The 27,840-nt window shown below is 46.1% G+C and overlaps 1 protein-coding gene across 3 annotated transcripts; it reads right to left on the bottom strand.

Annotated features, from left to right (window-relative positions):
• Positions 1–2,667: 2,667 nt before the first annotated feature.
• Positions 2,668–27,504, bottom strand: CD34 (CD34 molecule). 3 transcript variants are annotated; one of them, XM_019030103.4, is made up of 8 exons: positions 27,093–27,504; positions 15,927–16,109; positions 15,079–15,332; positions 13,620–13,700; positions 5,591–5,747; positions 5,287–5,339; positions 4,809–4,973; positions 2,668–4,053 (listed from the first exon to the last, which is right to left on the bottom strand). In XM_019030103.4, the coding sequence occupies exons 1-8, from the start codon at positions 27,169–27,171 to the stop codon at positions 3,868–3,870; spliced, it is 1,158 nt and encodes a 385-aa protein (XP_018885648.3). In that variant the 5' UTR covers positions 27,172–27,504; the 3' UTR covers positions 2,668–3,867. The 3 variants fall into 3 exon arrangements, with proteins under 3 accessions (XP_018885648.3, XP_004028370.3, XP_018885652.3); XM_004028321.5 differs by having other exon boundaries at positions 2,668–4,248; positions 27,093–27,470; XM_019030107.4 differs by lacking the exon at positions 27,093–27,504 and adding an exon at positions 26,698–27,042.
• Positions 27,505–27,840: the final 336 nt, after the last annotated feature.

The raw sequence follows: 27,840 nt of genomic DNA, 5'->3' as shown, positions 1-27,840 counted from the left end.
TTGCTACGGTCTCCTTCTACTTTCTTATCCCTCAACCTCTATTCTCTACTCAGCAGCCAGCATGGTCCTTTTAAAACATAAAGCAGATGATATGACTTCTCTGCTCAAAACCCTCCAGTGGCTTCCCAATCTACAACTAAAAAGGCCCCATGTAGTCTGACCTCCTGTCTCTCCCCACCCCCACTCACTGACACAACCTCATGGCCATCTTGCCCCCTGCCATCTGAGGCTTTCTGCACTTGGAAGCTTTTCATCGTAGGGCTTTGCACTTGTCCTTTCCCCTGTGTGGGATAATCTCTCCCAGCTTGGCATACAACCTGCTTCTCCACTTCATTCAAGTGAAGCTGTGCTCTCCACTGTTATTTTTCTAAAAGTAACCACCATATGTAAAATACCAACCATTATTCTCAATATATTTTATGTTTTTCATAGCTCTCAATATGACCTGAAAACACATGTATATACTTACTGAGATGACATTGTTTACTGTCCTCTTCTGCTAGAATTATAAGCTTCATGAGTGTTTGCTGAATCCCCAGTCTCAAGAACAGTGTCTGGCACATAACAGATGTTCTGGCACATTTCGCGCAGTGTCTGGCACATCATAAGACTTGATGAATGATTGAATGGTGGCTGGAAGCCTCTTCGATGGGGGCTTTAGGAAGAGAAGCAGCATCCTGTTGCACAAAATCGATGACCTATTACTGGTTTTGTGTGAAGAGGAAGTGTGGGATTAATCTACCTAGAAGGGATGAGATGGAAGTGATCCATTTATCTGGACTTAGATGGTATTCCCATTTATCCATTCAGATGAAAATCTAGCTGAAGATAATTCCAGATATGCTCTCCATAGTCAACAGTGTAATACCCTACAGCTAATTTTCCTGGGCTCACTGTGGGCGCCGAAGAAGCCGAACCTCATGGCCTCCTGTGATCTTTGTCCTGGGGCTCCTCCAGGACCTGCTTGGCAGGCCAGGCCTAGGATAGCTTATGTTGATGAAATGCTCCAGAAGTGAAGTCCCAAACCTATCTTCACACTGCCACACTGGCTTCATGACATCCAGCTGGAGGAACACGGAGGACTTGGCAGAAAAGTAGGATGATACGATGGAAGGGAAAACCACAGATTCAGGACTTCGGAATTCTGGGTGATTGGGCAAGCCACCTCCCTTCTCTGAGCCTTAGTTTGTCTTTATACCATAAGGGAGTTTAATTAAATGTATCTTTAAAGTTCTCTTCAACAGTGACGTTCTATAGTTATATGAGCTTTGTATACAAGAGAAATTGGACTAGAGGGTGGGGCAGCCAGGGAGAGAAGCCCAACATGGAGGCGATTGAGCTGAGGCTGAGCAGTAAGACCTCAATATGGCCAGCAGGTGGCGCCATTGCTGTACCAGGATGCTCAGGCCCAGGGTGGGAAAGTTGGATTTTTCCAGAAAGCAGGCAAATTCTTCAGGGCAAGCTGTCCAGCCGTCAGAGGGAACCAGCTGCCCCACCCCACCCCGCAATACACACACACCCCTTCCTCCCAAAGCATACATACACATTCCAGCGAACTCAGGGTGAGATGCATTGCAGGTTGCTAGGCCTGAGGCTGGAGGTGCATCCAAGTTGCCTTTTCCTCTCCTCCCATATTTCCTAGGAATCTGAACCCTGAACCCACCCCTCCTACTTGATGTCCTAGCTGGGACAGACCCTCACTGGATCACTCTCAAGGCAAGATGTGCAACTAGATGCAAGCCGGCTGGACTTCCCTACTGATTACCATCGTCTTTTGCTCATCATCCTTTGCTCCAACCCTCAAGGCAGCCATCACCTTTGAGGGAAGACTCTGAACCTCATCATTTCGCCTCCCCTGCGTCCTAGGGAAGAACCTATGGTTAGAGGAGTTGGAGAAAAGCAAGAAGGAGATGGGGGTGGAGGAGTGCTGAAGGGAAAGGTCTGGCTTTATGGAGATAAGAATGGAAGAATCAACCTTTGTTTGGCCCCAACTGCCTCTGCCACTGTCGACACACTTGGGAGTGTTTCCTGGAGCTCCTCAGCACTCCCTCCCCAACTTCCTATGGCCTGGTAGGGGTGGGGTGGGGGTTGTTTTGGAAGCTGGGGGGAGGTACATGCTTACAGATTTTTTTTTAATTAGGCTGCTGTCTTAATCTTGAGGGTGGAAACCAGCCCCCTCCCTGAGTTGGCTGCCAGGTCTCTAGAACAACAGTCCCCACATAGTCCTTCACTGTGTCTACTCTGACCTGGGGGGCTGGGGAGGGGGGTGGCCTGATAATAAAGGGTGCACAAGACATTGCCCCTTCCCTTTGTTTTGCATATTTTGCAGCAGTGATCAGCATGTTCCTCTTCTCAGAAGGGTGTTCATGAAGGGTACAGCTCCTAAGACCCCAACATACCACCCTCCATTTGGAAGCTCCCTGGTACATTCGGGTCTGCCTTTCCACCACTGGAAATGGATGTTTCCTCTCCCCATGGAGGAGAATAGTTGGCAGACTTGGCTAAAGGTCCTTAGCATCCTGGCTGGTGCCTGTGTCTGCTGAGGTGCTCCAACCTCTTCCCTGGCTAGTCCTCCCCACCATATCACTGCACAGTCTAGCTAGGTCTAATGGAGGGTGTCACTCTTGCATGCAGACACACCCAGCTAAGACAGAGTCACATAACAGATGTGTTTCAGTATTACTTTAATTGCAGTATTTAAACACATCACTTTGTATTCAGAAAAAATATCTACCCAATACTCTCTTCTCTGGAAATTTCTATTTCCAACCGTCATTGAAACCAGGATCCCTGCTCAACCCCTCTGGAAAGAAATCAACAGCAAACAAGGACCTGGGTCACCCACAGAAGAGGCAGCTGGTGATAAGGGTTAGGAGCTGATCTGGGCTATGACCATATGGGGGTGCAGAGCAATGAAGGGGCTCAGGGTGAGGGAGGAAGAGACAGAAAAGCATCTGCTGGGGGACTGAGGCAACAGCTCAACCCAGGAGTCGGCAGGAGGGAGGAGGAAGCCATGGAGATCAGAGGATAAGGCTAGGATCCAGCCTCAGAGGAAGAGGATTTTTCAGAAGAGTACAGGTGAGAGGCTCAGCTCCAAGACCTGGTCCCATGGTCTTGCCTACTTTGATCCAGAGGGAGAAAAAGGAGCCCAAAAAGAGTTTCTGTGTGGCCCCAGAGAGACTAGAACTGAGCTGTTTGTCCTAAAACTTGGGAGGCCTGTTCTAGGCTCCAGCCAGAAAACTGTGCAGGACTCTGCAAATGGTAGAGGGGGCACAAGGAGCTCAGTGGAACTTAAAGAACAAGGGAGGAGCTGGTGACCAAGTCCACAGTGTCTTGGAGGAGAGATAAGGGAAGTGGTTCAAGGCAACACATTTTCCTGGCTATATCATTACAAGAGAGCAGGTGCAAAGGGTTACTTTGGTTTCCTCAAAGTAGAGAAAGAAAATACAGGGAAGAAACAGTAAAAATCAAAGCTTCCTGGGAGAAAATTGTAGCCTAGAAAAGCTCATCTTTCCCCTGGGGGTTCCTGTATTGCGGCAGAGAGGAGGGGGTAGGGGAAGGGGGTCCTGTGTGAGTGCTGCAAGGCCATTGCTTGTCCCTGGGAGCTTCTCCAGACCTTGGCTTTCCCCCGTCACACATTTACCCAAAGAAGACCAGAGTCTGGCTCCAGGGAGCCGAATGTGTAAAGGACAGGAGTTTACCTGCCCCTCCTCAAGGTGTAGGGCCCCAAGAACAGCCCCTGAGGTGTGTGCAGTGGGGAAGGGTTGGGCGTAAGAGATGTCACCTCCGGCATGGGGGCAGCACGTGGTCAGATGCAGAGAGGGGTGCTCTCTCGGACACTGCCCAGCCTTGCCCCACCTAGCCGAGTCACAATTCGGTATCAGCCACCACGTGTTGTCTTGCTGAATGGCCGTTTCTGGAGGTGGCCTGGCCGGTCCCGTTTTCCTGAGCCCCTCGGTTCACACTGGCCTTTCCCTGAGCCTCAGGGGAGGTCCCAGGTCCTGAGCTATAGCCCTGGCCTCCACCGTTCTCCGTGTAATAAGGGTCTTCGCCCTAGACAGTGTATAAATAAAGTAGCATTATCTGGTAAGCAGGGCTGTGAGACACTGGATGGGGGAGGGGCCCAAACAGGAAGTGGGGGCAGGGGTGGGAGGAGGGGGAGGGGGAGGTGGGAGGGAGGATCGGAGGGAGGGTGCAGCTGCATGTGCAGACTCCTTTCTTCCTGAAGAGTGGTCAGGGTTCCAGCTCCTAGAGGAGAAAGGACATAGGAGAGGCACCACACCATGCCACCGCAGCTCGGCAGCCAGCTCCCGCAGGAAAACGGGAAGTTCCAAGGGTGGGATGACCTCCCCAGGGTAGGGGACAGGCCAGAGGCCAAGATTCAGACCTCAGCCTTGTCCTGCCTCATCCAGAATGGCAAAAGGAGATTCTCCTTCCGTATGCCTCCTTTTGAGCAAGGGGGCGCCCACTGGGCATTTAACATGGTTGCAAATACAGTGTGGCTGATTTAACAGCCTGTTTTGGTGGCCCCAAGCTGAACCATCCCAGAAAACATAACGAATAGATGACACGAATCATCTGCTACCACACCGAGTAGGTGGGCTGGCACCATTACTGTCCCCTCCCCAGTTTGCTACATAATATTTTGAATCTTCCACCGATTACTGTGTGTGCACACATGCATATCTTTATGTAAGCTCACAGAAGGGCTTTTTCTGGTATTTCTCCTCCTGCTCCATGACATCCACTGAACTCCCCAGAAACCCACTATCTTCCTCATTTCCTTTACCCTGGCCCCCACAACTGACCAGCCTTTCTCCTGTGGGGCTCCAGCTGCGGCGATTCATCAGGAAATAGCCAGTGATGCCCAAGACAGCCAGCAGGGTTCCCGAGGTGACCAGCGCAATCAGGGTCTTTTGGGAATAGCTCTGGTGGCTTGCAACATCTTGCTCAGTGAAATCTAGGATCCCCAGCTTGAAAAGAAGACAAAGAAGATACAGCCTGTCACTTGCCAAAAGTGGAGCCCAGCCCGCTCCAGCCCCCTGTGTGTGACTCAACAGTGAACAGATGCTTGAGGGCATTGACCTCAGGAATTTTTGAAATGGGATTTGAGACTGACGTCTCTTAATTCAGTCATACCCCACCATTTTTGGTTCAAGACTAGAAAGGAGAAGACTCAGAGAAGGATGGTAGGTAGAACTGGGGAAGATAATGACTTCCCCCCTTACTCCAGGGAGCCCCCTGCCCCGGCATTCCCTCTCAGACCCATCATCTCAGAGGACTTACCTTTTTCAGGTCAGTTTGGTGCTTTTTCATAAGTTGGAGTTTGCTGGAAATTTCTAGAATTAGAAACAAGGGTTGCTAAATCTAAAGAGAAACCAGCTTATCCTGCTCCACCCTCCCATGCTGTTCTAGAAGATGCTCTGATGGCCAGGGTGGTCCATCTCGGGGGGACCGCTCCCAAAGCCAGCCAAGTCCTTCTCCCCAGCACCTGTGGTCTCTCTGGATCTGAGATGCCCCATCTCCACCCAGGATTCTCTAACCTCAGCCCTACTCCTTCCCTGTTCCCCCAGGCAGAGGTGCACCTTACCTGTTCTGTTGGCCAAGACCAGCAGTAGACACTGAGGCCTCACCTCAGACTGGGCAAGGAGCAGGGAGCATACCTGGGCCCCAGCATCAGCATCAGCCTGCTCCTCCCCACACAGCACTCGGGCCAGGCCCTCTCCCCTGTCCTTCTTAAACTCCGCCTGGGAAGACAGAGAAACATGGAGAGCAAGAGATGAAATTACTGCTCTGCCCTAAACTGCACCCAGAGTCTCTGATTACAGTCATACTCTTACCCCGTCCGCAAGAAGGATCCTTGTTTCTAAAATTCCAACAGAAAAAAAAAAAACTGCTAACTGTATATGTGCAACAACACAATAAGAAAAAACCTAAATAATCTCCCAGGACCAAAATCCATATCTTCTAGTATCTAAGATGTTAGAGAACAAACTTAAAAAAATTGTCTCGTTGAAGCATTGCCCATGTACACATATGCAAATTAAACTCAAAAGAAATGACCAACAACAGAAAATATTAATAATGCAATAATAACTAAGAGAAAATATTCTGTTTCAAGATTACAGCAGTCCCCAATGATGGAAGAAAAGCCAAGGGAGGTGAGGAGTAGAGAACAAATCTATAATATACACTCAGTGGAAACCTCAGTGGCCTCCTCCCTCTTTCTACCCAAAGGAGTCTCATAAAGTGCATTGCTCAAACTGAAATGGCATTTTTGTCTCGTCTTCCATCTCCGCTTTTCCATTAAAAGCATGGAACCCAGTTTTAATGAAGTTCATAGATTTTTCTTCAGGTTGCTGACTGGGCCATCAGACCCAGGAACTTGGACTCAGAAGAAAAACTGATAATTCTTCAATAGTGAGTCAGAATTTATTCCAGCAGCCTCCAATCAGAGTGTCCTCCTCCCCTGAACAGGAAAGGAATTGAAACTAAGACTTTCTCTTCAGTCCGGATGGCAGATGGCAGAGAAGGAAATGCCTGAACAGCCCTGACAACTTTCCTGTTAGGGGAAAACTGCTGGGGTGTGTGACCATCATCAGAACTGGGTCTCTGTGGAGGAGAAAGCTTCCTGTTTGCGGGCAGGGCCGCTGCTTGCAACAAGGCCACAGGGTCCTCCCAGTTGGAATTGAGCCTGGGTATTTTCCCACTGCTGTGACCCAAGGCAGGAAAACCCAGGCTCCTTTGCTCCTACACAAAGCAAGGTCAAGATTGGCCTCAGGACCCAGCTGGAATTTGAAGCAGCTGAGGGAAAACAACTGGGCTTGGATAAGGCCAGGAGAGTGTGGTTAGCCAAACTCCAGGTCACAGAGACACGAGCCCAAACTGGAGCCTCAAAAAACCCCCAGGAAACAAGGCTACAGAGAAATGAGTTCTCAGGCCACTGCTGCTTCATTCCTCAGGAAAAGGAGCAATTCTGCAGGTCTCCCAGTAAGTCCTTGGATAGACGCTCTGCCTCTGGAAAAATCTGTATTTCTGAACAGCATTTGAACTAAGTAGTCTGTATGCCACACTGAACCAATCAACAGTCTCCACCTCTGTAAACCCAGTTGTCTCAGGGGAGCCTTACATGGCTTCCCCTTGAGCAGCCCCGCTCCTCAGCACCGAGAGTCTGGATGAGGAGGAGGGGGTTTCTTGCCTGGATGACTCTGGGCTTCTGAAGTATCTCCAGTTGAAATAGGTCTGCTTCCCGAGGCAGAGGGACAGGGCTCCTGCAGGTTGTAAACTAGCCAAACCAAATGGCACCTTCCTCCACCTGCTGAGTGCAAGAAGCCACACCTTGACAATTTATCAAGTCCTGAATATCGGACACTGCGTGAAAGCCTCTGTGCATGTGTCATGTATGTGTGTGCTGTATTCATGTGTCATGTGTAGGGGGGTGGGGATTGGGAGGTATCTATGAATTCCACCTTGTCAAAGCTTTCAGTTTGCATGTACGGCAATTAAAATGATGGATGCCAACCAGGCGCGGTGACTCATGCCTGTCATCCTAGCACTTTGGGAGGCTGAGGTGGGAGGATTACTTCAGCCCAGGAATTCGAGACCAGCCTGGGCAACACAGGGAAACCCTAGCTCTATAAAAAATTTAGAAATTAAACCAGGTGTGGTGGCATGCACTTATAGTACCAGCTACTTGGGGGGCTGAGGTGGGAGGGTCTCTCCACCCTGAGAGGTTGAGTCCACTGTACTCCACCCTGGGTGACAGAGACCCTGGCTCAAAAACAAAGAAATAAAAAATAAAGTAACAGATGCCTACGATATCCAGGCACAGTTCTGAGTGCTTTCCATATATTAACTCATTTAGGCCTCGCACGACCTACGAGATTGGTAGAGTTATTCTACTAATTTTGTAGATGATGAAATGGAAGCATGAAGAGACTTCAGAGGTCAGAGCTACTGCCATGGTAAGCACCATAAGAAAGGTACAACCAAAGTGCTATGGACATACTAAGGAGGGTGAGGACACGTCTGGTTAAGGTTAGCAGACACATGTCACTATAGGCCTTGAAGAATGGCTGGAGGGTGAGCAGAGGAAGCCAGTGGGGAAGAGCATTTGGAACTGAAGCCCCACCTCCAGGAAGCCCAAGATGGGGACAGCATGCATTGTTCCACAACCCTCATTTCAAAGAGAATGAAGAACACTACCTTCTCCCTGGTATTCACTATCCTTCAAGACTCAACTCTGTTTCTACCTCCTTAATGAAGCTGGTCCTACCTTCAACCAGGCTGGGCATCAATCCTTGCTCTGCTCTTTACTGGATTCTTTGCAAGTCATGCAACTAGTCTGAGTGTCATGTTCCTCAGCTGTACACTAGGTTGTTGTGGTGACTAAATAGATATTGTATGAAAGTGTCCAGTTGGGTGCAGTGGCTCATGCCTGTAATCCCAGCACTTTGGGAGGCCGAGATGGCCAAATCAGATGAGGCCAAGGGTTCGAGACCAGCCTGGCCAAAATGGTGAAACTTTGTCTCTTCTAAAAAATGCAAAAATTAGCTGGGCATGGTGGTGGGCATCTGTAATCCCAGCTACTCGGGAGGCTGAGGCACGAGAATCGCTTGAAGCCAGGAGACAGAGGTTGCAGTGAACTGAGATCACAACACTACACTCTGCACTCCAGCCTGGGCAACAGAGCAAGACTCTGTCTCAAAAAAAAAAAAGTGTCCAATGTGGTGTTGAGAATCTAGTGGGCACTAGATAAATGGCAGCTGCTACTATCATTATTAATAATAGTAATACCTTATGTACCGTATCATCTAGAGTCTACATATTGATCATATTCTATGCATTGTTATTGTCATTTTTCTGTGACTAGATTGTAAGACTCCTAAGTGTGTGTTGGGGGGAGTGCACATTATAGCATTTACAACCCAGACTGCATGAACCGTGACACCAAACAAAAGAACTCAGGGAATTGTTGTTCAACTTAACATCGCAACCAGTTGGCCTCCACACAGGGTCCCTCCACCCCTTGCATAGTTTCTTGGACTAGATTCAAGGGAATAATAGCGGCCAGCCTCCCACTCTGGAATCCAACCGCATCAGTGAATTGTGTTTGGGCCCCAAGAGGAGCAGGTGGATCCTGAACAAAGCACAATGCTTCTCCGGACACTTGGAATAAACATCCTCCCCCAAGAGAGGCTGTGGGCAAACATCACGGGAGAGTGGGCAGGAGGAAGACACAGCCTCACCATTTTGTTCATGAGAATCAGATTTACAAGCTCCTAACTACATCAGCTTACACGTTTCTCTGCAAACACAATAAACCCATCTAACCTCTCTAGAGTAGCATTCTCAAACTTTGCAAAGACTCTTAACATCAAGCATTGCAATGGGGATGGAGATGGGGGTGAGGGAGGGACAGGTATTTTTCTAATGACCTTTAAGATATTTAAGATATTAAGATCCTAGAATGCTGAGATTCTAGGATCAATCATCTCCCCCAACCCCTTTTAATATAATTTTATCTATTTTGGTGTGAGTTTGACAATGCAGGTGAAAACCCTATTTTCACGTAGAAAATGGAATAATGAAGGGACCTGTTTCAAGTCACCTAACAAGTGGGGGCAGCTAACGAAGGATGAGAAGTGACATCGTTTCCAGATTGCAGGCTTTTTCCAGTAGACACACCATCTTCATAAATCCTTCATCTGTAACTTATGTTTTCCACATGGAAACTGACCTTTAGTGCAAGCTGGAGGCAGCCTGCCTCAGATGAAGTCAATGTGAATAAGAGTAAAGTGAGCTAGCTGAATAATTACAAACTCTGCATATAAACAGATGTGGTACTAAAGATAGGTATTTCTAAAGAACAAATTGGCGGACAAAGGACTTGACTAGACTTTTCCCCAAAGAGGATATACAAATGGCCAACAAACACATGAAAGAGGCTCAACATCACTAATCATCAGGGAAATGCAAATCAAAACCACCATGAGATACCACCTCATACCCATTAGGACGGCTGCTATTTTAAAAACCCAGAAAATAACACCTGTTGATGAGGATGAGAAGAAATTGGAACCCTTGTACACTACTGGTGGGAATGTAAAATGGTCTGGTGGTTCCTCAAAAATTCAAAAATAGAATTCCCATGTGGTCCAGCCATTTCACTTTTGGATATATCCCCAAAAGGACTCAAATCGGGTTGCCAAGGAGATTATTTGTACACTTATGTTAAAAGCAGTATTATTCACATTAGCCTAAAGGGGAAAAAGCCCAACTGTCCATCAACAGATGAATGGAGAAACAAAACGAGGTTTACACATACAATGGAATATCATTCATCCTTAAAAAGGAAGGAAATTCTGACACATGCTACAACATGGTTGGACTTTAAAGACATTATGCTGAGTGAAATCGACCAGTCACATAACAAGACAAACACTACGACTCTACGCATATGAGGTACCTAGGGTAGGCAAAGTCATAGGAACATAGGAACAGAAAGTTGCCAGAGTCTGGGGAGAGCAGGGAGTTGTTTCATGGGTACACAGTTTCAGTGATGGAAGATGCAGACAGTTCTAGAGATTGGTTGTACAATAATGTGAACGTACTTACTACTACTCAATGGTACCCTTAAAAGTGGTTAAGGTGATGACTTATGTTATGTATATTTTACCACAATTAAAAATATTTTGGTGGGTTTCTCTGGACAAATGGGTGTAGCATAAAAGTATAAAGTAATCTTACATTTTGGAAACTATTTGGGGAACCACAACCACAAAAACTAAATTAAGCTGACACTGCTGCCAAAAGAATGACAGTTAGACTCAGGAAGACACATCCTACTAATGAGGGTGCTTAGATATGGTAAAAGGTGTTTGAGATGAGAGTGGTATCACCTTCCCTTCCCCTGGCTGCCTAGAGGTGATGGCTGGGGAGCAAAAAAAAGAGTGATTGGGATAGACATGTCTACAGAATGCACATACAGAAGACACGCCTACAGAATCCACATAGGGTGAGCTAACATATTGGTACTCACTATGTGTCAGTGCAGAATGAGTGTCTGGATAGCTAGACTCATGCACACATATTCCTGTTATGGGCATATATTAGATGAGGAGCATACCAACATACATCAAGGATATGATGCTCGGGGAAACCAAATCCTTCCTGCTCTTCACCAGGGTATTAGGTAGGGCCTGAGGCTCCCAACATTAGAACCAATACATTAAGGCCCTCTGACACCAAAAGTACAAATCCAACCTAAGGAAAATTAGGAGGCCCTGCAGCATTCGCAGCTTTTGGAACAGATTGTTTATCAGACAAGCAGGGAGTAGGGACCAAGGAAAGGTCATCTCAGACATAATCGGGAGCTGTGGCTAAACATTTTGGAACAGGATAGCAAGCTGAGGATAAATTACCTTGGGGAGTAGCAGGAGGCTTTGCCACATGGGGGCTGAGGATGAGGAGCCCTCAGGAAGAAAGGGGATCAACACTGGTGGAGAGACCAGGGGAACAAAAGCACTCATATGAGCTGCCACAGAGTTGCTTTATGAAGGGGCAGTGTGGATGGAAGTCTTCTTTGGCATAGGAACTGGAGGGGGGCTGCTCTCTTTTCACATCCCCACTCACAGATACTACCTCAATCTTAGAGGAACATGCAGAGACCTTCTCAGCCGTGGCACGAAGTAGGCCAGACAGCAAAGACCACAGCAGAGTTAAGAGGAATTATTTCTAAAAGAGCAATAAGTTTCTGGCACTTTTCTCATACAGTGACCCAAGTTACATGTGAGCTTTGAAGAGCAACAGAAAGGCAAAGGCTCTGCAGTTAACTCTAAATTCCAGGCACAAAGAATTAGCATTCTGGCACATACCTGTGTAATACACAGCAAAATGTATGCTCCACCAAGTCGATGGGGTTGCAGGGGGAAAGATCGTCATTTTCCTTGGCTACAATTAGCAAAGAACTTGACAATTTTTTTTCTAATGAGGTGAGTTGAAAATCAGCATCAGAAACATGCTGCATGTTACTTGTACATTGTATGTTCATGTTTAAGTTAACTATTTTGCAGACTGCATTTAGTTATTCCACTATGCAAACTCATGTCTTCACTATTTCTGTTGTTTTTAGATGTCCTAAGTTAAATTCTTTCAGGTATAATTTTTACAAATTTGTAAGTCAGAGAGACCCAACTGATGATCGTAGTAAAACTACCGAGTTAGAATGGAAAAAATAAGTAATTTAAGCCCTGTAGAGGCTGCGATCTTTCCAATCTATGCATGCCAGCACATCACATATGTGATTCCCTTAAATGGATCCCCAACTTGTAAGAAAATGTTTTCTTCTGTAAGTAAATACCACTCTTTCCTTCACCTCATCCTTCCTCCAGAGCCATGTTACTGTTAGGAAATTAGATTTACTGAAACAAAGCAAGGTCTGCCAGAATCATTTAAAATAACACAATTCCCTGTACATTCTTTCCAATGCAGTAAGACATGAAACTGAAACAAGAGGCATAACTACTAAACACGAGGAGAAAAGCAATATATTGTAGTAGATAACAAGATAGCTTACCTTAAAATTGAAAGGAATCAACTAAAAAGCTCCTAGAATCAATAGGCAAATTCAAGAAACTGGCCAAACCCAAAATAATTATTCAAAACTCTATTAACTTTTTAATCTATCAGTGACAATCAATTTGAATATATAGTGGGAGATCTATGTGACAAATAGGCCTATGACATCCATCAAATCTAGAGAAAAAATAAAGCTAAAGAAACAAGATGCTGAGAGATGCAAAAGAAAACCAGAAAAAATGAAGAAATTTTAGAGCAATTACAATTCAAATTTTAAAGCTTTTTTTTGCATTTTTTTCAAAAAGAAAAAAATAATTTACATTTTTTACAGTGTAATAAAAAAAGATCTGCCTGACTGGATATTAAAAATACTAGTAAAAACATACAATAATTTTGAAAATTTAAAATAGGCAAAAGTACAGACAAACTGAACAAATAAAATATGTCTGAAGAGTATGCCCTAAGAAATATAAAAACTTAACATAAGCTAAAGGATACATCCCATGCAACAGAAGAGGGAGTCATTCAACAAACAATGTTAGGAAAAGTGGTTACATGGAAAATGTAACATTACAGCAAAATAAATTCTATATGGATTAAAGAGTTACATGTAAATATTTAATAATAATAAATGAAATAATAAATGAACTGACATTTTAGGTGACTAGTTTATATCTGGTGGGTGAGAAGGACTTTCTTAACCAAAAAGCAACTTAAATCTGACTCTCTCAGATTTAAAAGTACTACAGAGGAGGGGAAAATTTAAAAAGTACTATAGAGGAGGGGGAAAAAGTACTATAGAGGATGGAAAAATAACAAAATTTATTAATAATTAAAATTGTTTTTGCCTTTTTTGCCCACCAGATGGGGCCTCTTACTCCCTAAACAGAAAGCTCAGTATTAAAGGCAGGCTGACCAAGCTAAACTCCCCGGACCCCTACTCAAATCCAGTGCAATCCAAGAAGGTTTAAGGGTGTTCAGAAGGGATGGAGGAAAGGGACAGGGGCGGGAGGAAGAGGTTGGGTGGGGGGTTGACTTACACAGCTGGAGGTCTTATTTTGCTCCAGGCAGATGCCCTGAGTCAATTTCACTTCTTTGATGCCTGAACATTTGATTTCTGTCTGTATTAAAACAAAAACAATAACAAAAACAAATAAGCCAGCATCTTTGCTCCTCATTTCTTTCCCAACTTTTTCCAGTTTGCTTTCTGTGAGGTGCTCTCTTAGGAGGTTTTAAGGAAAAGGACATTTAAAATTTGTCAGGGGACTAGAGATTTCTAATAGTCATACTCTCGTCTATTTCACATCTATCCTCATCAGATGACAAAACTTTTGTTACTAGCCTGGGCTTACTGGCAAGCAGCTATTTGCAACCTTGGTAAACACTGGCTTGGATGGTGCAGGAATGGGAGAGGGGAGGATCTTTTCCCATTTGGGTTGTTTTCTCTCCAGTCAATCACAAACTTGCAGGAAGGCCATATAGGCAAACAGGGATAATGGGGTGGACCAGCAGATGCTGGGGTACCTGTTTTTTCTCCTGGCCTCCAGGACTCTCCAAATTCCCATTTTGGCTCTTTTATTTATTTATTTATTTATTTTGAGATCGAGTCTTGCCCAGGTTAGAGTTCAGTGGCGTGATCTCGGCTCACTGCAACCTCCACCTCCCTGGTTCAAGTGATTCTCTTGCCTCAGCCTCCTGGGTAGCTGGGACTACAGGTGCATGACCACACCCAGCTAATTTTTGTATGTTTTGGTAGAGACTGGGTTTCACCATGTTGCCTGGGCTGGTCTTGAACTCCTGACCTCAAGTGATCTGCCCACTTCAGGCTCCCAAAGTGTTGGGATTACAGGCATGAGCCACCACGCCTGGCCCTGGCTCCTTTAAAAACAGAAAGCAGAAAGATCCCTCGGGCATATCTCATGACTGAGGCCCTCATATTTTCTGTCCTGCATGCTGAAAGCTGTTGACAGTCATAGGCCCTAAGGCTGAGAAGGCCAGGCTGAGCTCACCATCCCTGGTCTGCCCAGTTCCTGCCATTGCCAATGCCCCCCTTTACTGCCTCTCTGTGCCTGGCACAACCACCAAACCCTCTCATGTAGAGGAAACGTTATTTGTCCTAACCATTGTGGAAGAAGCAGCCCCAGCAAATAAGCAATAGTTGCCAAATATTCCCAAAGGGAAATGGTGTCCTGGTCAAAGCCCCACCGATAGGTACTAGAAAGAACCAGAGGATTGGATGGATCTCTGAGAATCCCATTTACTCTCTACTCCCTAAAATGCAATACCCAAAGCCTGGATGGGCCTTACCACCTAACTCTACCCCTTTCCTCCTCTTTCTACTTCTCCCAGCAATATTTAAACTGTGTATTTCCATGCTGATTCCCATATGACCCAAATCCCACTGGCAGGGATGAGGAGAGGGGTGGAGGGAAAGAAACAGCTTGCCTGCATACATATGAAGTGAGGGGCAATCTGCCATTTTTGGCTCAATTCACCCACCTTGATGTCACTTGGGATAGGAGAAGATGATGTATAGGGTTTAGTGGGAGATGTTGTAAGGCTAGTGCTAGTGGTTGAAAGGTCTGAAACATTTCCAGGTGATAGGCTAGGCTTCAAGGTTGTCTCTGGAGTTGAAACGTTGGCTGGGGTGGTGAACACTGTGGTGATTACAGAGGTCTGTGACTGGACAGAAGAGTTTGTGGTTCCATAAACTGAGGTTATCACAGAGGTAGATGTGAATTTGACTGTCGTTTCTGGAAGAGATCAAAACATGGGTGTGCATGTGTGCATGTGCTCATACATACACACAATCTCAGGTCATGATATGGGCATGCACTTCAACACAGAAAAGGGAGTTTGGGGAGTTAACAGTTACTTCGTGTCCCATCCCTGGCCAAACTCATTTCAAGCTGTTGGAACCAGAGCTAGAATCTAGAATGTATTAGAGGTGTCCTGAAACTGAAATAGATGCTGGTCTACCTTAGAGAAGCCAAAGACCCCCAGTTTGGACCTGTACCCACATTCTTTCCTTCAGAAGAGATCGGAGATCTCTATTGAGTCTTCTGATCCTTATTTTATCACTAAGCTGGATTCAGCATGAGAGAAGGGGTATGGAGGCATTACTGATCAGGATCAGCTCCCAAGACATGGGCCTGAGAAAATTGTCACTGAAGGAAGAATTATCTAGAACTTACTTCAGGGCACCCTAAGCATGATACTCAAGTCATTAATACTAGGGACTTGTATAATTTCCTCTGTGGAGAGGGGAGCGGTCTGAAAACATCCTAAATGCTTTACCCAAGCATCACCAGCATCTCTCAGGTATCTGACACAAATGCTGTTTTTACCTGTGATGTTTGTTGTGGCCTCATTGCCATGTTGAGACACAGGGTGCAGGCTGGTACTTCCAAGGGTACTAGGTGTTGCAGTTTCTTGGTAGGATACATTTGTAGAAACATTTGAAAATGTTCCCTGGGTAGGTAACTCTGGGGTAGCAGTACCGTTGTTGCCAAGACTCATGAACCCAGAGGCTATAGGGAAATGAGGAGAAGAATCAGAACCTAAAGATATCAGCCTGGTGATATCACCTGATGCAATTTCCTGACTTCAGGTAGAATTCGTCTAGAACATTCCCTGCTGCCCCTTGTTGGCAGCAACAAGAACATACTCCTGGACAGTGGATTAATTTCCCACTACCAGATTTGCCCTGACGACATAGGGAAGGAAAGATTTGTATGCATACAAATGTCTCATACAGTATTATTTATAGGAGGGAAAAGTGAACAACTAAATGAATTATGATAGGGTAAGTGATATATGCACTTAATATACCATAATCATTATATAATCATATAAACAAACATTAGAAAGAAAAAAATTATAAAAACTGTAGCAACGTGGAACTATGAGGTGATGTTCATAGTATGTTTAGTTACATACTAAAATGTAAAATTACACCTGCATAAATATTGCAAAGATCTAATGTGTGCAAAAGGTCATGCTTCTTTTTCCTTTTCACTGTATCCTCTTTTTTGGTCACTCTCCATCCAGTATACTAACTCTTGGAATAATCACTAGACTCACTGTCTCTATGCGATCCCCTTAAAAATCTATACTTCTCAGACTTCCCCATTCCCATACTCCCCTCATCCTTTTGCTCATGGCCTTCAAACCCATTCGCCTTTCCTTTTCTTCTTTTAGGATGCTCTGACCTAGGAATTCAGCTAATAAACCAGGGAACACAAGGTCTGGTTTCTCATCAATGTAGTGGGAAGGTAGACAAGCTTTGTTCTGGCTCTGCCAATAACTAACCATGTAATTTAAAGCATGTATGTATCTCAGCTCTCTTACCTCTTAAGTAAGAGTCTTTTCTGGCTACCTTACGTGGATTGTTGGGATAAACAATGAGATAACAAATGATAAGTTATTATAGTATTATAGTATAATGTTTTGGATCTCATTTTTCTCTGAAGATCTTCATGAGTGTCCTTGCACATCTCTTCTGTATATCCTGGGATACATACTTTTTTTTTTTTTTTTTTAAGACAGGGTCTTGCTCTGTCACCACAGCACCCAGGCTAGAATGCAGTGGTGAGATCATAGCTCACTGTAACCTTAAGCTCCTGGCCTCAAGTGATCCTCCTCTCTTGGCCTCCCAAAGCTCTGGGATTACAGATGTTACTCACCATTCCCAGTCAGTATCCTCATTAGACACAGGAAGGAGAAGCTTCTTGACTGAACCCTATGCCTCAAAGAGCCCACACCCGGTCCTGCTTCCTGTGAGGACCAATCAGGATGTACCCTCTCTTCTAGGTCATACTGTGGGGACCAGAAGTCCTAGCACTTCTTGATCAAATGGCACTTTGCTCACATCCACGATGGGCTGCTTCTCCCAGTCCATCCTGCTAAGGGGAACTGCAGCACAAGGGTGTACACCCCCAAGGCCCAGTGGTGGCCAAATGATGACTGCTTGTAGGGAGAAGAGTTAGTGCTTAGTGCTTAAGCCTGTGGGTGGGGTGTCCCAGGTACACATGCAATTGCCTTGCAATGTGAGCCAGAGTCATGGGTTGAAAGTAGATGAAAGGAAGTGGGCTGGGGCCAGGAGTCATCTCTTCCTGCTAAGCCGCACTGTGGCACTGAATTCCAAGAATCTGAGCATCCCAAATTGAAACTTGGCCTTCCAGGTGGTCACGAAGATATGTTTGTCAAGGTAAGACGATAGAAGATATTTTATTAGTTAGTTGGCCTGACTTACAACCTTGAAATGTTTAGAAATATAGTATGTAGGCCTCTGTTGTACTCTTGCCTTGGGCCTTGTAAATGTTAAGGGTGAACTTGGTATCCAGAGTTCACAAAGGCAGTTGCATCTTCAAGGAAGAGCCTCTGAGGGTCCCAGGCCACCCTAAAGCTTGTCTCTAAATTTTCCTGATTGGGATCTAGATCTGTACTTTTCAGCGATTTCCAGGTAAACAGCAAGGTAGAATGACATCTCTTGTTTCCCTCAGGATCAAGAGGGAAGTTAGACTTTTGGCTTCACTGCCATCAACCTGGGGCCAAGAACGGTTTCCCTAAAGGTGATGACAAGGGTTTCACTCTCTCATATCTGCTTCCTTCCACAACCTGCTGCAAGCAGATTGCTATTAATGGTGAGTGCAGCAATCGTGTCTTACTGTTATGTGTCAGGTAAGCAGTGGGGAGAAGGAATATCACTATCTCTGTCTTAGAGATGAAGAGCCTGAATCACCAAGGTGTTGCCCAAAAGGAAGGCCATAGTTCATGAAGGGAAGCAGCAATGGAACACTGAGGTTTAGTTGACTCTTGAGTAGATGCAACAAGGAGGTTAGGCTGGGTCTAAACTGCCAAAAAATCGGAATTTATTCCCCACATCTCTGGAGAGAAAAGGATGGGCTCCCATCTGGCTTAAACAGGAGGTGGGTTGATCAAAATAAATTGATGCAGAAGCCAATCCAGGCTTCTTTCCTGTTTAGATGGGACCCTCTCACCACTCTGACTTTAAGGTCAGATTCATCTGAATTCATCCAAGGGGGCAGTATTCAGACACTGAATTAAAGGATCACCTTCTCAAGGCACCATTCCAAGACTCCTCTTCTTGCCTGCTCTCTTCCTCTTCGCCCCCAGCATACTGATTCCTGGGAACCCCATCTGGTCCACCCTGGCCCAGCCCTTTTCTCTTTCCAGTGGAAGCTGGGCCTGACTGAGATGATGTCATGCTTTTGAATACCCTCCCCCGAAGGGCCTCCTTCACCTAGACAAACACTTTTGAACTTTTCCAGATGTGGAGTGAGACCTGCTGCTAGTTCTGAGGACAGAGGTGCCTGTTCCAGAAGAGCAAAGCAACTCTGGACTCAAGCCAGCTACTGACCCACTGGGGCCAGGCTCGCAGCTGCAGCAGCCCCTCCACCCACCACCAGGCCGAGCACCGTGGAATGAGTAGCAGGATCCACCTGCAAATGAGAAAGGGACCCCAACTTCAGAGTCAGGGCTCTGACCCCAGGGTGAGCAGAGCACCCTCTGAGACACCAGGGGGACAGGACAAGTGGGAGGGCAGAAAGACAAAACTGAGTGATTGGAAATGCCTGAGCTGGTGCGGAGCAAGGAGACACCTTAGCCAGGGGCCTGGAGCCAATCCTGGTATAAACACTGCGGCACAGCAGGGAGAGTGCATCTTTTAGGTTCACAGTCTCTAGAGCCCTGGAGGAATGACATTTATGAGAGTCAAGACTGACCACAGATCTCTTTTTATCCTGTCTTCCCACACACATCCATGGCATTAAACCATCAAACACTGACCTTTCTTTATCTGACCTTCTGATTCCCAACTCTGCAGGGGAGTAGCAGGAGCCTACCAGTCAGTGAGAGCTTGTCAGATCCTAAGAGACAATTGATGAAACCTCCACTCCTTTTCATTCTAGATGGGAGGAACAGTCCCTACCCACAAGCCTACAAGAATTATAGTACAATTTAAAGTTGAATAAAAAGCTCTCTTCTGTTGTTTACTTCTCAGTCCATCCTTATTAACTGTGTTTCCCTAGGGACTCCATTTGACCCTTAGTTACTCTAGTTGATCTCAACTCATGAACTGGGAGCAAGGGAGGAGACAAGGTCTCAAGAAATTAGTAAAATGAGGATTCTAAGAGATGTCACAAAATTCATGTAGTAAAAGTCATGCACTGAACTTTCAGGTACTTCTTCAGAGTCAATTATTCTTGTTTTACACATAATTCTAATAACCCTGGTTATCTGATATCCTAGCTAAAGTTGAAATGTAGGAAGAGCCTATTAGAAGCAAATAATAAGGAGAAGCAACAGCTGAAAACTAAGAAACAGAAATAAATGAAAAGCAGACATAAGTATGAAAACTCACACCAGTTTTCTTGAATCAATTATGGTAGGAATGAATAGGTTAGATATCTATACCTTAATAAGCATTAATGATGTCACTGAGTTGCAACATAGCCAGGACATGTTCATGATACATCTGAGTCATAAAGTCCTTTTCGGGGGGTATTCTAAGAAAGCAAAGACATGTGCAATACATTTTGAAAATATTTCTACCTGCCACTAGTAAATTGAAGATTCTTTTGTTCTTTAAAGTGAGTTTGCAAATCCTCAGCGATCCAGAAAGCTCTGCTACCAAAATAACTAAATCCCCATATTTTAAGAGACTGAGTTTTCCTATACTTGGTCTTGCTTTTCACAGCCCTCCTTAGTTTTTTCCTGGTGCTGTTTCCTGATCTCCTAGCCTGCCAGTCTTATTTTGCCCATGCTTTCATATTCTAGCACCTGGATCAAGAGGAGTATCTTGAAGGAGTTCCTGGGAATCTTAGTCCATAGAGTTACAGAACTAGGATGAAGGGACATGCCAGCCTCTGCCAGGAAGTAGGCCGTTGGGAGCCACAGACTGTATCACCAGGAAGGCGGTATAGCCCAGAGACAAAGAGCTCAGGCTCTGCAGCCAGACAGGCCACATTCAAAGGCTTCTTTACCATGTTTTAGCTGTGGTTTGGGAAGTTACTTCAACTCTGTAAACCTCACCTGTAAAACAGAGATAAAAGTAGTCCCTATGTCTTAGCTGTTTTGAGGAACAAAGGAGCTAAGAAGTAGAAGCAGTTATCCTGTCTGGTAAAAGTTCAAGAAATAGTGGAAATCTTTTGTTTTAGGCCCCTTCCTTCTGCTTCTCAGAGGGCATGAGATACTTATTTCTGTGACTCATCTGCCACAAAATCATATATGCTGCTTCCTCAGGATAGGTCTAACTGTCACCTCAGCAAGAATATAAATTTCTAAAGTGCTGGAGCCATTCTTATTCTTATGTGTTTTACTCCTGGTGCTTAGCACAATCCTTGGAGTTTAGGAAAAGCAATAGGATTGGAGGACAACTGTGGCAGGTGTGTTCCTACCAGCTACCTCTAGCCATAGCAGTCTTGTTCTCATGTTATATTTTAAGGGGGAATTAATTAAATTGGGGAGTGTTCATGTGAAGATAACCAGGATTAGGAGAGTTCTAGAAACCAAGTCATATTGTTGAGGGTCTAGTGTTATTTTATCTAGATGGGGGGTTGGCAAACTATGGCCAGTGAACCTAACCTGACTCAGGGGTTGTGTTTGTATGGTCAGTCAGTAAAGAATGGCTTTTACATTCCTTTCTTTCTTATTTTCTTGAGACAGTCTCACTCTGTTGCCCAGGCTGGAGTGCAGTGGCACAATCTTGGCTGGCTGCAACCACTGCCTCCCAGGTTCAAGACATTCTCCTGCCTCAGCCTCCCAGGTAGCTGGGACTACAGGCATGTGCCACCATGCCCGGCTAATTTTTGTATTTTTAGTAGAGATGGGGTTTAGCCATGTTGGCCAAGCTGGTCTCAAACTCCTGACCTCAGGTGATCTGCCTGCCTCGGCCTCCCAAAGTGCTGGGATTACAGGCATGAGCCACCGTGCGTGGCCGGCTTTTATATTTCTAAAAGTGTTGTAAGATAAGACAAAGTAGAACATCCATCAGAAACCACATATGGCCCCTAAAGCCTACAATATTTACTCTCTGGCCCTTTATAGAAAAAGTTTGCTGACCCCTGATATGGAAAAGAAGAATTTGGGGAGGAAAAATAAATAACTTTCTTTAAGATGCATGTTATTTACACTGGTTGAGCACCCCTAATCTGAAAATCAGAAATTCTAAAATACTCCAAAATACGAAACTTTTTGAGTGCCAACATGATGCCGCAAGTGGAAAATTCCACATCTGACCTCATGTGACAGGTCACAGTCAAAACACAGTCAAAACTTTGTTTCATCCACAAGTTTATTAAAAATAGTGTCTAAAATTATCTTCAGGCTATGTATATAAGGTATACAGGAAACACAAATTTCATGTTTAGACTTGGGTCCCATTGCTGAGACATCTCATTATGTTTACACAGATATTCCAAAATCTGAAAACATCTGAAATTTGAAACACTTCTGGTCCTAAGCATTTTGGATAAGGGATATATTCATTCTGTGTATTCATTCTCATTTTTCTGCAGTGCCAGTGATGTGCAAAGATCTCGCTCAGTGCTGTGGAGAGCACAAAATGAGAGCTGGATCTCTTTCCTCCATTAGGTGTTAGTGTCATTGTCATTTAAATCAATCCCTCAAGGAGTTTATAATCTAGTGGGGCCCACTAGAAATATCTTCAGGTATTGTCATGAGGGACCAGATTAAATCTGTACCAGCCCAAAGAATAGAATTAGAACTAATGATTAGAAGTTATGGGAAGGCCAATTTCACTGCAATCCAAGGAAAAAGCGTAAAATGATGTAGCTATTTATAAGAATGAAATGAGCCACTTTGGGAGATAAGTGATCCATCCATGCTTCCTGCAAACACTCAGGAGGCATCCGTGTTAGGGGGCTGTCCAACTCTGAGGCCTACCATGAATTTCAGTCATCCTAGACTAGAACAAGAGACTGAGCAGATGCCTTCTTAAGCTTCAAAGGCTAAGCTAAGGTGTGAGTATATATAAACCAAGGGTCTGTGGCCTGAGGGTTCCCAGTGTACCGAGATTTCTGTTTTATATTCAAATAGCATGTCTTGGCCAGACACCATGGCTCACGCCTGTAATCCCAACATTTTGGGAGGCCGACGTGGGTGGATCACCTGAAGTCAGGAGTTCGAGACCAGCCTGACCAATATAGAGAAAACCCGTCTCTACTAAAAATACAAAATTAGCTGGGCATGGTGGCGCATGCCTGTAATCCCAGCTACTTAGGAGGCTGAGGAAGGAGAACTGCTTGAACCTGGGAGGCAGAGGTTGCGGTGATCCGAGATCACACCATTGTACTCCAGCCTGAGCAACAAGAGAGAAACTCCTTCTCAAATAAATAAATAAATAAAATAGCATGTCTTGGACCCCATCCACTTACTGTGGAACCCTGATTATTTTTAAGATTCTCTGGGCACCTACATTTCTCCCTGTCACCTCTTCCTCCATTTTACCAGCACCACAGACTCCTGGGTTGTGGCTCCATGGCTCAATGGCTCCCTGTCCGCACTAGTATACCACTTCACCGTAAGTTAGCCAAGGTAAAGTAAGTTACTTTACCCTCCCCAGAGAGCCACTAACACAGGGCTAGTGTGTGTAGCCAGTATTTACTGAAAGGTTGAGGGCATGGAACGAGATTACAGGGCAGCCCAGGGGAGACAATGGCATAATCTTGAAATATTAGACATTACTGTGCTAATGAAGCCATGTATTAAAAAAAAATTTCCTCCCAGGTCTTTTCCATCCTCCACCCATCACTGTCCTGCTATGACTCCAGGCACCTCTTCACCCTTTATATGCTCTTCCTGGGCTCTGGAGTCCTTTCAGCCTTGTGTCTCTTGTGCCCACGTAAACACAAGGCTTCACTTCATTTTATCATCCTCAGCAATTCAGCCTCCTGCCTACCTTTGCTCATCCAGGATTGTCTGGGGTTCTAGGCTTTGTCACTCAAAGACCTCTTAAGACATTTTCTTAAATCAGCTGCCTAGGGATGCCACTCCTCTCTAAGAAGTATCAGTTTGATTTCATTTTTCCAAATCAAGAAGAAGCCTACTTCCCAATTAAGCCCAAAGGCCTTTTCCATTGCATCTGAAGGGAAGTAACTCATTCTGACGGGCTCCAAGAGCACAGGTACTAAGAAGTACACCTTTATATGCATCCCTATTTGTTTGTCTCTCCATCTTTCAAACATGCACGCATCTTTCTCCTTAGCACAACGTCCAGCTCTGGGACTAAAAGTCATAGATAATATGTTTTCATTTATTAGCTAAGGAGGGAAGAGAATGTTCTCATTAGAGAAGTCAAAGCCCAGAAAAATACGGAATTCTCACAGCCCTGGCGACTGTGAGAATTTTCTTCTGGAGGGTGGTGTTGTGTTCTTTTTCCATACCTTCTTATTTTTAATTCTCCACACTGCAAGCCATTTAGTTAGATCAACCAAAGTCAATGAGAGAGGGAGGCCCAAGTACCTGAGAGTGGAGTTGGGTAACCATCCAGCCCTGGAAGTAAACCCAGGCCCTCCAGCTCAGGGTCTAAAGGAAATCAGGCAATGAGACCAACGGTAAGAAGTGGAATTTGTTCCTCATTTTCATTTGTTTTTGTAGGACTCTGCAGCTGAGTTTATCTGCTGCAGTTTGGCGCTTCTTGCCCTGAGCTTTTTGAGACAAAGATTGCGAAGGAAGGAGATGAGGACAAGGGAATGAGGAGGCCCAGGAGGTGGAGCCAAAGGGATAAGAAAAAGAGGCCCCAGGCCCCGGTGTGTTTTATCAGCCGAACAGAAATGCTGCTGAAGACATGCATCTGCAAAGGTGGTGCCAACTGGGTTGGGTCTACAAGTGTGGAGCACTGGGGACCACTGAATTAGTCAGAGGTCCCCAAGGCTGCTCCTCCTCGGTCGCCATACGGCAGAGATTCAAAGGGTGGAGTCCTCTCCCCTCTGGAAAATAGCTGATAAAATTCTTTTCCCTTTTATTTTTCCCCTCTTACATGTAGCCCTGGACAGGATATGGGTGTGGGGTCAGCAGGCACGAAGGACCCAAAGGAAGAAGAGGAATGTGACGGGGAGGGCCTGGGGGTGTTGTTAGAGTGAGGATAGGGACAGGCCTTGGAAAGCTTGGAGGAAATAGATACCCTGAGCCTGACAAAGGGGTTCCCTAATTACCTGAAAGGCTTCCTGCTCCAGCCAGCGCTCTGGCAGTGCTGCCTGGTGGCCCCTGAGCCCCTAACTCTGACTCTGCTCTGTGATCTCCCCCACTTCCAACAAAGACAGCCCACTTCTGGTTAGTTGCAGTGCCTATGCACATGCCACCTTCTCAAAGGGACAGAAAAAAAGAACTTCCCAAAACAAGCTCTTTGTTGGGGTAAATGATGAGAAAACAAACCACAGAAATCCCCTCTACCCTAAATTTTACAATAATAATAGCATTTCTGCAATGGCCCTATGGTAGCATTTCAAGGTACACTCAGTTATCTCATTTATCCCACAATGTATCCCAGGACTGAAAATGACTCCTAGTATTAACAAAACAAAACAAATCCAAGCAAAAACCCTAGAAAGCTCTTGGGAAGGGCATAAAACTACAATTGGCTCAAGTAGTCTGGCAAGGCTGGGAATGGGGCCTTGTGCCCCATCCCTCCCCACCAAAAGCTGGGATATTCTCAGCATATCAGTCCAAAGTTTTGCCGAGGTTGTGTTGCTCCCCCAACCCCAACCTCGGCAGGCCAAGGCGAGACTGACACTCACCAGCTGAGGAAATAAGAAAAGGGTGGACCTCATTCGGCTGAGGACCAGGTCATCACAAGCTGTGTAGCCAAAGGAGAATGGAGCATCTGATTGGAATCTGCACCACTGGCCAACTCACCCCTGTTTTTTTGTTTTTTGTTTGTTGTTTGTTTGTTTTGAGAAGGAGTCTCGCTCTGTCTCCCAGGCTGGAGTGCAGTGCCAGGATCTTGGCTCGCTGCAACCTCCGCCTCCTGGGTTCCAGGGATTCTCCTGCCTCAGCCTCCCGAGTAGCTGGGACTATAGGGGTGTGCCACCATGCCCAGCTAATTTTTGTAATTTTAGTAGAGATGGGGTTTCACCATGTTGGCCAGGATGGTCTCGATCTCTTGACCTCATGATCTGCCTGCCTCGGCCTCCCAAAGTGCCGGGATTACAAGCGTGAGCCACTGCGCCCGGCCGACTCACTCCTGTTATGAGGGCCTAGTCTAGCACCCACTCTAGAATTCTGAAACCTCAGTGATAGCTTTTCCTTGCCCCAAAGCACATATCCAGGACTGCCAAACAGGGCAACCCAAAACTTCTCTCAGAGCTTCCTCCAGCCCAGGGGCAGCTCTCCCCAGCTGGGCGGACCCAAAGATGGACAACAGAGGAGACTGGGAGCAAAGAGGTCTAGTCCAGGTCACTCTGCAGGGCCACAGTGGGTGGCCTTTAGGATGTAGTGAGAGTACAGAATTGGGAGCCCTAGAGTGCTGTAAGCAAAAGGGAGAGCAATGTACAAAGTTTCAAAAGTTTCAAACTTTCCAAGTGCAAAGAGAGGAGGTGGAGAATGTCATTCCCCAAGGAAAGTAATCGAGTATAAATATTTACTGGGTGCCTATTTTTTTTTTTAACCGAAGTGAGAGCAAGACCTTAAAGAGTAAGGATATGTGTAGGTGAGTGGGGGCAGTGTTCTAACCCATCCACTAGCTTTAGAACTTGGAGCAGGGGCAGAGGAAGAAAACTCCAAAAGGTGACAAGTTTTGAAATTTGTGCAGGGGTGACAGTTTTTGGTAAGGCGAGCGAGGCTGGGCGCAGAGCAAATTCTGTCTACTTCTACCTCCTCCGCGGTGGGGTTGCTGAAGTGGGAATTCAAACTCAGCTTCCCAATCTTAAATGCAAGGTTTTTGTTTGGTTGGTTGGTTGGTTTTGTTTTTCCTTTTCACGGACTGTTCATTCCGAACACCCCTGGCCTGGGACCTGGAGCCTCATCCCTGATTCGCTTCCCTCGAATTCCTTAATGTCCACTTCTGGCTCTCCCAGTCCCTGTGCAAGGTGGGCACACCGGCCCCTTCCCAGCAATCCGCTCCGGGTCTATACTTACTGAATCAACCAAGAGCCACAAAACTTTTCCTGCTCCTCTCCTCCCCAGTCTCCCGATTCTGGCTGCAACTTCGCACTCCGCACCTCTGGCAACCAGAAGAGACCCTGGCATCTCCAAAGCGCTTTATCTCAGTCCATTGGAACCAGTCGTGCTGACCGATTCACACCTCGGCTAACGCACACTCGCGGGGGTGATGGCCTTCCCTTCCCCTCCCACCCCCGTCAGCTCCCAGGTGAGGCGCTGGCCCCGGGGGGAAGCAGCTGTGGGCGGCAGTGCGTGGGTTGGGCAGGGGTCCCTTCCCTCCGTGAGACTCTGCTCTGCTGTTCAGCCTCCCAGAAAGCCTCCACCCTCCCCGCGGCGAAGCCAAGCGGCCGCGGCGCGCGGGCGGTACTCACGCAGCAAACTCAGCAAGCAAAGCGCGGTCCAGCCCCGCGGCATCCTGGGCCCTGCGCGCGCGCCCCTGCGGACCAGCATCCTTCCCGCGCGGCTCCTAGAGAGACGCACCGAGTGGAAGACACTACTCGGCTTGGCCAGGACGCGCTCTTCCCGCCCCCTCCGCCCGGGAGAGGAGTGGGGGATTCTTGCTTTTTTCCTCTCTTCTCCCCTCCCTTTTTAGTCTTGGCAAGGCAGCGCCTCTCCTTGGCTGCTACTAACTTGAGCTCCCCTGGTTGGTCCCAAAGGCGGAGGGCGTTAGGAGGGAGGCTGGGTTGCCGCCGTCGAGGCCAAAAAAGGTGGAGGTTTGTTCGGGCTCCAGATGCCTCGTTCAGCTTTCTGGAGAGGCCGCATCCCACTTCTTCAAGCTCCACTTCCACTTAACTTTTAACCCCTTTGTGGCAGCCTTGCCGGTGGCCAGGGCAGGGGCAAGTTTCCTCCGATTTTTTCCCCACTTTTCTTTCCTTGTGATTTTCCTTTATTTTTAAGTTGTAAGCCAGTAACAATCTTGCAAAAGGAATCTACTGTAAGGACCTCAGTTTAGAAGTGTGAGCATTTCGTTAATCAGGTAAAACTTAACCACAATGTGGCACATTTAGTGATAGCCTCACCAGATCCTGTGCTGTGTGTGAGTGAAGCGTCAGGAGTGAGCAGGTATACGTGACTATAAGTATTCATTTTGGCTGTCCAAACCATTCTTGGAGACTTTTT

This window comes from Gorilla gorilla, chromosome 1 (assembly GCF_029281585.2).
Source record: "Gorilla gorilla gorilla isolate KB3781 chromosome 1, NHGRI_mGorGor1-v2.1_pri, whole genome shotgun sequence".
In the NCBI taxonomy this organism is placed as follows: domain Eukaryota; kingdom Metazoa; phylum Chordata; class Mammalia; order Primates; family Hominidae; genus Gorilla; species Gorilla gorilla.
The sequence above is the reverse complement of the archived record's forward strand: the minus strand, read 5'-3'. Positions and strand labels throughout refer to the sequence as shown.

What these genes read in the sequence shown, in the direction of transcription:
- CD34 (XM_019030103.4), bottom strand. Translation starts at nt 27,171, where the DNA reads ATGCTGGTCCGCAGGGGCGCGCGCGCAGGGCCCAGGATGCCGCGGGGC. An exon ending in TTGCTTGCTGAGTTTGCTGC is followed by an intron (nt 16,110 to 27,092) that starts GTGAGTACCGCC and finishes ATTTCCCTATAG; the next exon opens with CCTCTGGGTTCATGAGTCTT. An exon ending in GCCCCACAGGAGAAAGGCTG is followed by an intron (nt 4,054 to 4,808) that starts GTCAGTTGTGGG and finishes TACACTGTCTAG; the next exon opens with GGCGAAGACCCTTATTACAC.